Source organism: Belonocnema kinseyi, chromosome 4 (assembly GCF_010883055.1).
Source record: "Belonocnema kinseyi isolate 2016_QV_RU_SX_M_011 chromosome 4, B_treatae_v1, whole genome shotgun sequence".
Classification (NCBI taxonomy): domain Eukaryota; kingdom Metazoa; phylum Arthropoda; class Insecta; order Hymenoptera; family Cynipidae; genus Belonocnema; species Belonocnema kinseyi.
In genome coordinates, this window is record NC_046660.1 from 71,026,157 (window position 1) to 71,039,561 (window position 13,405).

A 13,405-nucleotide genomic window follows, 5' to 3' on the forward strand; every position below is an offset into this window, starting at 1 on the left:
AGGAAGTGTATTCGTGTGACAGGAATCATCTTGACGATCGTGTGAAATGTTTGTGGTTGATGCCAGGAAAATTCAAAGCAATACTGAGAGGAACAGGATTACGTTCTATAGCAAATGCTATAAAGTTTATTTGGTGATTCACATATGTTCTTACTTACTAATTTTGTTCTCGGGCCGTGAAAGGCATTATTTGATGCCTCTAGGCTCTGAAATCACAACAACCACCATTTCATAATTCAAACGTTATTAGATTTTTCATCATGTCCACAGAAATTAAACAGCCATCGATATAAGTATCATTAATGCTAATCACTTTAGTTTATATTAAAGTTATGTTAAGATCCCAAGTACATTTAGAAAAGAATATTAGCACATTTAATATAATCAAACAGGGTAGCCAAAAACTTAATTTTCAAATTTCCCTGAATATTTCCTGAGCGCTGATCTTTAAATACAAAAATTCTAATCTTGTCCTATTTTTTATTTACTTTATTACTCTCAGGACTATCACAGCCAATTCACTTGGAAAAAGTTACCTATTTAAACCGAAAAATTGACGAATGTCTAACCCATCAAGAAGTGACTAAAATATACTAATTTTCTTTTGAATTTCAATGAACACGATAACATTTATAAGGATTCCAGATGAATTTGAACGAATTCAGGATAATCTCATAAGACGTCACAACAGTTCAAGTAAAATTCAAAAGCATTCAGACAAATTTTGAAAACAGTTACATTGATTTTAATAAAATTTGAATCAACTTAGAAAAGTTTAAGGGAAATGAGAAGAATTCCATGCTATCCGTAAAACTTTAAAGCGAATTAAAAAAATGCAAGTTAATTTAAAACAATAGAAAAATATTTAAAAAATTAATTGAATTCATTACTTTGAAATAGATTGAGGAAATGTAAGGGAAATCAAAAGAACTTGATCAAATACCTCAGAATTCAAGGTAGGTTAAAAAAAACTAAAAGTTCAAATTAACGGAAACTGAAAAATTTCTACAAAAATCCAATAAATTGAGTAGAATTGTAAGGGAATTAAAAAATTTAAGAGTATTCTGAAAAATTTTAAAGAACTGAAGATAATTTGATACGAACTCAGGTTGAATTCAATATGAATTGAAATAAATTGCAAAAAATATTTGGAAATCTCTTAAAATATTTCAAACCCTACGAAATCCCATGCTTATCGTGAATAAATTAGTTGAAATCCGGTGAAATCGTTCCATATCTTTCGAACTTCTAGAAACTTCTTTAAAACTGCTCGAAAATTTTATAAATCCTTTAAAATCATTCAAACCCTTTGAAATCCTTTCAAATTAGTGACACCAATTCAAAATTCCGTGGAATCTTTCAAAATTCCCTGCAATATTTAAAATGCTTCACAAAATCTTTTGAAATTCGTTCGAAACTTTTGAAACCTCTTCAAAATTTCTTGAAGTTATTAAAAACATCTTTAAGTATTATGAATCCTTTGAATTCCCTTTAAATTATTGAAATCAATTAAAAAACCATTGGTATCCTCTAAAATACCCTAATCCTTTAAAATCATTTAAAATCCCTAGAGATTTTTTAAAGCTCTTGAAAATCCCAAGGGATTATTAAATACGCCCTAAAATATTTTGAAATTTGTACAACCCTTGAATATTCCCTCGAATTTTTAAAAATACCATGAAATGTTAAAAAATTTTTTGGAATCCCTGTAAAAAATTTTAATTTATTCAACATTCCTTGGAGTCTGTAGAAAACCCAAAAATTACCTAAATTATTACTGATATCAAATGAAAATTCCTTGGAATCTCTTAAAATACACTAAAATATTTCATACCCTTCCAAAGCTTTTAAAATCCCTTGAAATATTTTAAAGCTCTTGAAAATTCCTTGCAATAATTACAAATATCCTGAAATATTCAAAATCCTTTAAAACCTTTTGAAATACCTACTTAAAACTTTTTTAATGTTTTGAAAATTTCTTGGAATTTTTAAAAAGTGCTAAAATCTGTTAAAATACAAAAAAATTAAATCCTTTGAAATATTTTGAGATCCCTTAAAACTTTTAAAGTTCTCGATACTCTTAAAGTTATTAAAAATAATCGAAATATCTCCACGTTTTTTCTGCCCTGCGGCAACCCTGTCAAGGAGAATTATCTTCCCTAAAATTTACACTGCCGTCAGAAAATGGGTGAACGAGTGTGAGAAAGATTGAAGAAAAATGCCCGAATTTTCTAAATTTAATAGAAGAAGTCTGACATTCCTAATATAGAATCGTTCGGTAATCGATAATAGTTACAATAATTGCTAGCTTAAAGATACATAGAAATTAATTAAAATATAGAATAATGTTAAACATATCGAGCATATTTGATAAGTTAGTTTTGAATATTAGTTACATGGTAAATGTTGTGATATAGGTATATTTCATCTACTGACTAACGTGAGAATAATGCTCTATATGTCAAATAATACAAGCATATTTATGTAAAACAATAATTTGGATTTAAAAACATGCACGAGTGTCATAAAACCCACTTATTGAAGATTATACATCTGCAAAATATGAGCAGAACTGTTTCCTTAATCATATTTTACGTAATCGTAAAATATAATACGGGGATTCTGGAATGTTGAAGAATGGTATTAATTATAGTATTAAAATATTTATTATTATTTTACATCTATACTGTTTTGTCGATCTAGGAAAATTTAGGGACGACAAGAGGTTTAACGATTGAGTAAGTTTCAAGGCTTGAGGATAGTGAAATAAATGCTTCATAAAACCTAAGTATCGGAAAAGTTCGAAAGTCTGATAGAACTATGAAAGGCAATATAGGATACCATTAAAAGCAAAAAGCTTTAGAAATAATCATAAAATATTACAAATTTTCAATGATTTGATATTTCTAGAAATATGAAGAAAAATATTGTAATGAAACTTATGTAGATTTTCTAGAATCCTAAAACTTATACATAGAATTTTATTCATCAAACTAGAGGGTCCACTTTTCTGTTTATTTAACAGTACCCTCTAACCTTTTTGTTGGGTTTTAAAAAGTGTCAAATATCACACTATTAGAATTCGAAGCATAATGCACAAATTTTATGGCAGATGGAAATTTTATTTTAAATTATTATCTTTTTACTTTAGATTTCATTACCTCGATTATCGGTCAGAACTGTTCATTCACCTCTGTTTTGAAGATTTGATTAAGTTCTTTTAATTTTAATGATATTAAAGTTAATTTTTTTCGTTTAAAGGTTGAAAGCTCTTAAAATATGTATAAAATGACTCAGAATGTAGCCAATTTGTCTATTTGCTAAGTATATATTGAAAAACTATTGTAAATTTCAAAATTTTCTTTAAATTTAAACATCATCCGAAGTAATAAACATTTTTAACGATTGATTGGAAAACCTATAATTTTTTGAGACCACGAAGAATACGAAAATCACAGTGAATTTATTTTATAATGCGAATTTTATAAATTAAAAACAAATCTCTTTATTGAATTCAAATAAAAAAATTATATCACTCGATAGAAATGCAACTATAAATAAGTCCGATTTCAATTTTTAAAAAATATGAAGTCCAATTCTTAGTAGATCGAGTATTCAAAAGTGAATAATAATTCATTTTATAGAAATTTTCTAAATTTGTTTAAAATTAATCAATGTGCAGTATTTAACATTAAAAATTGTAGCTAAACAAATGGAAATGATCGATTGATTTTAACCATGCAATTTGAAAGTTTTTAATTTAAAAAAGGACATTTTTTCAGTATCAAGCAATATTTATTAGTTAATATAAAATGCACCATTACAAATCAAAATAATATTAAAAACTAAACCATTTGAATATGAATAGTTCCAAATTCGAAGTAAACTTAAGCTAAATGTAACGTTACAATTTTAATTGTTTGATTTTTAAATTATTAATTTGTAATTAAACTTGTTAAATTTCGATGTATAGATAAATAACAGATAAACAATTATTAATTTTAAATTACTTATGTCAAAAGTATTCAGTTCTGAACAAAATTAAAAAACGTTTAATTTTTAATGTTTCTAACTTGAAATTGCTTCCAAATTTAATGGACATAATTTAGAAATTTATTGATTCATTTTTTAATGTAGGGCAATGAAATTGATATCACGTATTTATATTTAATTGTTCAATGAAATACTTGAGAGCTTCCATTTTATACAAGAACATTATTGAAAATTTTAATCACACTTTTTTTAAGCTTCAAGTTTTTAATTTTTTAATTCAAGAGTTCAGCTTAAGTGCTTTAATTTGGAGTTCGTTTTCAATTTGATTAGTATAAATGAAATAAAATTTCAACTTTAAGCGTTCGGATTTTTTTAATTCAATTACCGTAATTTTTTGTTGAGCCGGGAAAAACCGGGAAATGAAAGAGATAGTTTTTTCCATTGTGTCAGCAACCCTGTAAAAATTTAGGACTACATTTCGGTCAGAAACTTACTAGAAAAATAAAAAGAATAATTTCCCAAATGTCTTGTTTATTGATAACAAAATTATCGACAATAAAATTGCAGATATTTGGCAGGAAAAACAGCACAAGTAATTTGTCTGAGTGAATTTTATGCTGGCATTGCTAGACAAATTGATTGCCTGCGCCATGTTTTGATTAGTAAATTTCCAAGATTTCCCATCTTCTGATTGGCTGGTAATAAATCGAAGACGTTTAAAGCATTACATGTTTTTATCATTAAATGTTATGATTTATTAATATTAAAATGATAATTTTACGCATAAAATAAAAATTTATATGTAATTTAAATTTATGACGACAGACTTTTCACATTTCTGAAGAAAAAAAAAGAATGATTAAATTATGGTCAAGAACATATTTTAAAGAATTCGAACAAAATTTCAGAAGCTTCTTAAAAATTTTGAAAAATTTAAGGTAACATTTTTTAAGATTTTTGGGATTTCTTTAAGACCATTTTTTTAATATTGCAGGATCTTTTTATTTTTCAGGAAAGCCGAATTTTAAGGGAGTCAAAAGGATGAAAGAATACTTAGATTTCCAGAGAAAATTGCTTATAATTTTTTATTTTGACGACTTAATTTAAGAGAAGTTAGTTTTAAGACGGACACGGGAAGCCCCAGAATGTAAAAGATTAAAAATGAAATTTGATTTTTTTTTTAATTTTGAAGAATACACAATTCCCCGGATCTTTTCATACATTTTCGTCATTTAACCGTATTTTTTAAACTGCACAAAATCCCGGACAAATTCTAGATACCCTGGGATTCATAGCATAGTGCGAGAAGTTAAAGTTGGAAAGAAAGATGTGAGAAAATAATACTAATAATAGTATAATAAAATAATAATAGTAATAATAATAATTAAATGTTTATATTTCGTATGACTTTTATACACACTTTCTGCTTAAATCTTTTAAATATATTACAAAAATATTTTTCTTACAAAAAATAATATTAATATTTTTCCAACTCATACCTTCTAATTTTAACTTTCTGTAACATGAAAGAAAAAAATTTACATTTATGTTGATAAGCTGCAGCAATGCTGAAGAAATTTACATTTAAAATAAACTCAAGAACTTTAAAACAAGTAGATCATTTCGGACGTTATGAAAAATGTAAGAAAGCATTGAAATCTGCTAATGTTTGCACTATCTTCTTCGATAATAGAGAGCTTTCAATCAATTACAGAAAAATAAATTGAACTCTGATATAACCGAAATGAAGAGAACTTAATCATCAAAAAACAAGTGGATCCATAATTCTGACCGATGATGTAATATTGGAGAAATCATTGAAAACTCGGTATTTTTTATATTAATTCAACTCTAAAAATAACTTGAAAATTAATAGATCCAACAATTTAACCATTTCTAATGTGAGGATATGTTAAAGCTTTTAGAAGTGTTTTATTACATATTTTTTTAAAATAAATAAATTCGTATTCAGTGATTATATAACAAAAGTATTGACATAAGAAAGTATATCATTCCTTCAGATCTGAAATATTTTATAAGAAACGATCGATTTCTTTTAGACATTATATGACTCTCCTTCAACAGGTCTGGATACAATTTGCCTTATGTAACTAAAGTACCTTTCATAACGTCTTCAGTAAACTGACGTGTTATAAAAACAGCAACCATTTAAAAAGTTATTGCCAGAAGAAGAATATATACTTCCAAATTAGCCTTGGAAAAAGGGGACACAATTCCGTGTATATTCTAAAGGCAATCTACATAATTATGGAATATTTATAGATATAATTATAAAGTGCATGTTTGAAGAGAAATAAGAAAGACGGAAAAAAATTAATTTTTATAAATTTGCGATAATTTGTTAAATACCACAGGATCTTAGGTTTGAAGATAATTTTTTCATCAAACAATTTGTAGAGGAATATGTCCATGTTACTTTTGTTTTATTTTCTACATTGCGTTTCAAAGATTGATTACGTAGAACTTTAAAAATGGTTAGTTTTAAAAAAAGACAGGGATCATAGTGCAAAAGGAGCTCAAACAAAAAGGAATAGGGTAATTTTTTAATGCATAAAGGGGGGAATAGGGAAAAGATTTACAATTTATTTTTACATGTAAAAAAGAAGAAACAATCTTTTTATATGAAATTTTATATTTTGAAATGGGGTTATTCACAAATTACGTGATACATTAAGGGGTGGGTGGGGGTCTGCCGAAGTATCATTCTTCATGTTTAAGACCAATGGGCCTCAATAACGTTAAATGATTTGTTATTGAATTCTGCCTTAAATAATTTATATTTTAAAGTCTAATAAACAAATGGTTAAATAAACCATTTTTATATGTTTAAAATAGTGGGGCTAAGCAAACACTTTCTTTTTTTAAAGAAAAATATAAAACGTGTGCTTGTTTTTTTTAAAAACAAAAGTGGGTCCTAATGCCCTATCTTTATCGACAGAGTTTCGTGGCATTTTGCACACAATGGTACATTTTACGACCCTAAAAATTTTTTGCCGAGGTTAAAAGTTTTTACCTACGTTTTCGAAAATTTGATTTTTCTTTTGTATATCATCGTTCACTATGCTAAAGATATATTCATATTACGTAAAAAAGGTAACATAACAACATTTCAAATGATTGTTCATTAGAAAAATGTATTTAAAGTCAAAATGGGAAAATATTTCAAAAAATGTCAAACTGTTTGCGTCAAATTTCGAAACAGAATGTAGAAGATTTTAAAGCAAAAATTTCGAAAGTTATTTTATTTCTACAAGGTTATAAAATTCTATTTCATATAAGTTGGGAAGATTTAAAAAGATTTTAAAACTTACGAGATTTAAACACATTTTTAAATAATAATAAACTTGATTTTTTTATTTTAAAGAATCTAGATTTTTGAACAATTTAAAAACAAATTTAGAAGCTTTTTAAACATTTTGAACGGTTTCAAGAGAAGAAAAAAAATTTCTCAAGATTCGTGGGCAAATTTCGAATTATTATTTTTTAAAAAATAAATTCTAAGAGATACTTACAAAAGATTTCAAACCATTTAAATTTATTTCCTAAATTTTTGAAGACGTGTAAAAGGTTTTAAAAGCAAATCATTTTCAATCTTGCAAGATTAAAAATTTTTAGGAAAAATTAAAGTAAGATTAAGAGATATTTAGACGTTTTTACACGATTCAAAAATAATTAAAACATGTTAAGATTTAAAAAATGTATATTTCAAAAAAAAAAATAATTTTAAGAATTTCGAAAGGTTTCAAGAGACTTACAAAGTTTTCTTTACATTGCTAGAAATTTTTTTAATGATTTATAAGTTATTAATTCAATATTGAGATAATATTTTTTAAAATTGCAAAAGATTTCTAAAATTGTCAAAGAATAGTCAGAAGGATTTCAAAGTATTTTTTTTTGTTTTGCAGAATTCAAAAGCAATTGTGGGAAAAATTAGAATAATTCTAAAAGGTATTAACAAGGTGTAAAAATTCTGGAAAGATTAAAAAAAGAATCTTCCTAAGATACATGGGGACATTTTTAATGATTTTTTTGTTTAAAAAATTATTTTTAAAAGAAAATTGAAAAAGATTTCAAATTATTTTCTACAATGTGGAAAAAGTATAGAAGATTTTAAAGCAAAAAGTTTAAAAAGTTACAAAAATACATTTAAACTTGAAAAGAATCATTTTTTCATTGCAGATTTTTAAATATTCTAAACAAAAATATAGAAGCTTTAAAAGAATTTTGAAAGGTTTCAAGAGAATAAAATATTTTTCCTAAAATTCCGAACAATTATCAAAGAACTCTTCAATATTTAAAAACTTCTGGAATTCCTAAATATCTTTTAAATTGACTCGAATTTCTAGTCTTTTTCGACATATCTGAAATTTTCAACAATCTTTTTGAACTTTTTCAAGAATCTTAGTATGAAAAATATATGTTTACAAATAAAAAAAAACTTCCAATACTTGTTTATTTGTTCTCAAAAACTATTTTTTTTTCGAAGATAGTTATTAAGAAACTTGCATAACATAAATAGTAATCAGCCATATGATAGCAAATTTTATATTGTTCAAATTAGAATATCTAAATTTCCGTTTGATAAAATAGGAATATTCCATTTTTAATTTAATTTTGTACATTTTAATTAAAAAGTATTTTCCTTGCAATATCTTTTTTTTCAAAATACCAAATATTTTTTAAACTGCTTCAGTTTGATATTGGATAACAATTTCTTCCTCTGGTTACCAATTTTCAACATATTTTACATTTTTTCAGCCTCAATTTTTTTAAAGAGTGTTTATGATTATTCTAGTTTTAAATATAATAATTTTGTACTTGTAAAAAATAAACAGTAATTCTTATAGATTATACGCGCATTTACCAACTTTGAAAAAATTCCTACATAATTTAAATATTTTATTTTAAAATATCGTATATTGAAACAGAAAAAGGGGAAACGATGGAGAATAGAAGAAAGATTGTGATGCCTGCAGAGTTCGATTTTAATTTTGAAGTAAAACCAAGTTTGGAGTTTTCTTTCACCAATTAAAAAAAGTTTAGAAAATTGTTTAGTACAAGCCGAACTATAAATATGTATTCTAATTTGACCCCGCATACTAGTAAACAATTATTAAAAAGACGGATAATGATAACAAACTTGTAATCAAGCAAAATAAACAAACGAATCTGTCAAAAAAAGTAACTTCTTGTTGCCTAATATTTTCAATATGATTTACGGTTCATAATATACAAACAACTAATATGCATAATATCGAATTTATATAGAACATCCCTGAAGAAAAATGGAGCTTGAAATTGTGTTTTAACGGTTTAAAATCCAATATTCAGTACCCGAAAACGCAATTTAAAATATGTAACTCTTGAAATTTCAAAGAAAGTATTTTGAAGATTAAATAAAATGCCTCGAGTGGGTGTTTGGGTGAGTCTAAATTAGATAATTGAAATATATTGCAGTAGAGTTGTCAAATTAGTGACAGCAGGTTCTGACGTAATGATAATTAACCGCAAAACAGTCAAGTATCACGGCTTTTGAGGTTAGAACTTTCAATCACGCTGAATTTACCTTTATTGCGACTGCAGGATCGGTGACTGGGCCATCAGTAACAGTATTTCTTCTATCTTTTCCAGAAGAAGTATTAGAACCGTCACCACCGTCAGCCATTTTCAGAAGTGGCTGTTTTGAGGATGGCAGCTGAGCCAGACCAGAGCGATGGCGCGGCGTTGATCTGTCACGGCACGACGTCACGCGGACGAGCCGAGGGTCACCAGTATTCAGGGACGTCGCATTTCTTCCATTCTCCCACTTTCATTAGTTTTTACAATCATTCCTTTGTATATTAATTAGAACACTTGACATGTAGTTTCTGATTCTAATGGTACACAAGTGTAATTATAGTTTACTACTTGTGGCCTATTAAGATTAGAATTTCGAACGAATAATTTTAATAGGAGCCGCTCCCAGAATTACGCCTAAACTCTTAAAGTCTCGAGGACCATACACGTACCACGTTATCAAATTTGGGATATCCCCCCACCCAACTAAAAGGACAAATTAACAATTAAAAAATATAGGTTTTCAACCAAAAAAGGAATAGTTACAGTTTTTACTTCAAAAAATCTTCCCGCCTCGCGGGCACATTCTCATCGCGCGCTGGGCGCGCAGCTCACTTCGTTCACAAGTTTGAGCGCGCCTAGGACGCGCGACGGTTCAATCTCGCGCTTCGCGCTCGATAATGGGTTACCTCGCGCTTCGCGCTCGGACATAATTATGTTTGTCTACAAAATGGAATTTTTTATTTTTTCATTATTTTTTTGTGCAATCAAAATTTGAATTTTTGATTTTTGAAGAAAACCCAAAAATTTGTCATGATAATCTTGTAGGTCTTTTAAAAAGAAATGTTTTTCTTTTCTTGACTTTTTTTCATATCGTGCGTTTTTTGGCTTAAAATTTTGATTTTCGGTTGATTTCAAAAATTTTGAAAACGCTATATCTCTGAGAATTTTCTTTTTATCGACAAAAGTCATAAGGATATATTGTTTGTTCTTTTTAATACTATAAATGTCCATACATAGAATTTTCAAATTCAGAAAAAAGTGGTCTAAAAAAATTTTGTAAATGCACTCACTTTTTGAATTTTTATCAAAAATGGCTGGTTAACCTGATTTTCGGATTCAGGGGGTCTCGAAACGTGGAAATCCGTTGAAAAACTGTGATGTCAAATTTCCGACAATTCTAATACTTTCTCAATCATAAATGATGAGAATGTAAAAATCTGCTCGCTATGCGGGTACCTTCTCATCGCGCGCAGCTCGCTTCACTTGCAAGTTTGAGCGCGCCTACGGCGCGCGTCTTTTAGCACTCGCGCTCGGATATTTATTATTTGCATTTGGAATGCTTGAATCAAACTTTATCAAAAATATCTCTTTAGATGGCAGTATTTATATGCGTCGTCATATTCTGAATTGTCTACTTAAGTATAGTCAAAGATTAAGTTTCTCAAAGCTCTGTAGGCTATGAGGTACATACACATTCTCATCGTGACCCTCGCGCTACGCGCTCGATTTTCAACAGAGATTTGTAAACGGGTTTTGTTCAATCTCTTTTTTCCGTAAATTTCGTCATTTGTCGACAATTTTTTTATTTTATTTTTCACGAATAAAACAAAAAGTACGCGTCCTATCAAGAAGTGATACTTAACGAAATTGTGATCTTTTTTTGGATAACAATTTTGGTTAATTCACCTTTTTTCGTATCCTACATAGTTTGACCAAAAAATTGAATTTTTGAGTTTTCATTATTTTTGTGCAATGAAAATTAGAATTTTCGATTTTCCAAAAAAATCACAAAATTTATTATGATAGTCCTTTCATTTAAGACCTAAAAAAAGTGTGCCAAAGATGGAGTTGATCCGTTGATTTTTTCGAGAGTTATCGTGCTTACGGACGGACGGCCAAACGGACGGACAGACAGACGTTATAGTATAAACTTGATTTTCGGATTCAGGGGGTCTCCAAACGTGGAGATCCGTTAAGAAAGTGTGGTTTCAAATTTCGGACAATTCTAAAAAAATTCCAAAAAGATGGATTTCAAACATAATACATTAATTTTCCACAAAACAGTTGAATTTTCAACCCGACACCACATAGTTGAAGTTTCTACCAAAATATAGTTGAATTTTCAACGAAAAATTTGAATTTGAAACAAAAGAAGATAAACTTTTGACCAAAAATGGAATAGTTACATTTTTAATTTCCACAAAATGAAGTCTCAACATCAAAACGAATTTTCAATCGGCTGAATTTAAGAAAAATTTACAAATTTTAAACAGAAAAGTTTAAATCTTAACTAAAAGGATGATGTTTGAAAATCAAATATTAATTTACTTATCCAAAATGACGAAATTTCAACAAAATAAACTAATTTTCCACAAAGCAGTTAAATTTTTTACCCGGCGCCAGATAGTTGAATTTTCTACCAAATTGTTGAATTTTTCACCTAATACTGGAATTTTCTAGCAAGTATAGTTAATTTGTCAAATAATTTAATTTTTACCAGAATAGTTAAATTTGCTACCAAAATAGTTGAATTATCAACCAAATATTTTAATTTTAATTAATTTTAATTAATTAAAAATTAATTCTTAACAAAAAAAATAAATTTTTAATCGGTGAATTCAAGAAAACGTAAAATTTTTAAACAGAATAGTTCAAACCCCAAAGTAAATTGAGGATTGTTCAAAAACAAATATTAATTTTCTATCCAATATGGCGAAATTTCTAAAAAATACATTAATTTTCCACAAAGCAATTGAATTTTTAACATTCAACATTCAAAATTTTCCATTCAAATTATAACTATAATTAAATTGTTAATATGAAATGAAATATAAATGTAACTCGTTCAGAGAAACAAACCATGTTTCTTTATATTATTTAAACAGGAATGCAAAATTTCCTAGTAAAGAATTGGTCATACATATGAATGAAAAAAATTTAAACATAAAATAACTAAAGGAACTTAATGAGAATCTTAATTAATGAAGTTCTTTTAGATATTATATATTTTCATTTCTCTAATAATTCACATAAAGATAAACTAGAAAAATTAAAATATATAATAGCTAAAGGAATTTCAATAATTAATATCCCTATAAAATAGGAATGTTGTAGTCATTTGTACACCGAGAGAAATTTTAAGAGATTTATGCATGGAACTGATCCTTGATCTTATTCAAACTTTGGCGCAAGAACCAAGATCTCGGTACCCGTGGTTTTATATCAACTACCGTTGCTTTAAAAGCTAGGGTTCCGAGATCTTAGTTCTTGTGCCAAAGCTAGAATAAGATCAAGGAGGAGTTCCGTGAATTAATCTCTTGAATTTTCTCACCATGTAGCCATCGCAATTAATTTTATTTTAGTTTTTAATATGTCTAATACATTTTTATGTGGATTTACATTTTCATCAGAAGGTTTGACATTGGTATTTCTGATAAAATTGAGAATCCACATAAAGATAAATTTATCAAATCTGCCCGCAAGGCGGGCACATTCTCATCGCGCGGTACGCGATGCGTTTTCAAAAATGAACGTTTTTGTTTCTTATATCTTACATAGAATTTTTAAATATTGAAAAAATTTAGTTTCGAACATTTTGAAAATGCGCTCACTTTTTGAATTTTCATCCAAAATAGCTGGTTAACGAACTCGTTCTTTCTTTGTAGGCCTTAAAAAAGTGTACCAAAGCAGAACCAAATCCGATCAATTTTTCGAAAGTTAACGTGCCTACAGAATACGAGGGTGGATTGATAAGTTTCCGGCCTGACCAAGAAAAACAACGTTTTTAAGAATTTTTTTTTTTATTTCTCAACATAATCTCCTCCAAGGCTGA

At 27.6% G+C, this 13,405-nt stretch overlaps 1 protein-coding gene across 4 annotated transcripts in view; it reads right to left on the minus strand.

The window, feature by feature from the left end:
- Positions 1-9,789, minus strand: part of LOC117171194 (adenosylhomocysteinase-like 1) — a 34,700-nt gene extending 24,911 nt beyond the window's left edge. For 2 of the 4 annotated variants that reach the window (XM_033358272.1, XM_033358271.1), the window contains exons 1-2: positions 9,581-9,789; positions 159-206 (exon numbers count right to left, since the gene is read on the minus strand). In XM_033358272.1, coding sequence (XP_033214163.1) covers positions 159-206; positions 9,581-9,679 — 147 coding nt within the window. In that variant the 5' untranslated portion in view covers positions 9,680-9,789. The remainder of the gene's footprint in view (positions 1-158; positions 207-9,580) is intronic. The other 2 variants (XM_033358274.1, XM_033358273.1) reach the window with 1 other exon arrangement.
- Between the last annotated feature and the right edge of the window lie 3,616 nt (positions 9,790-13,405).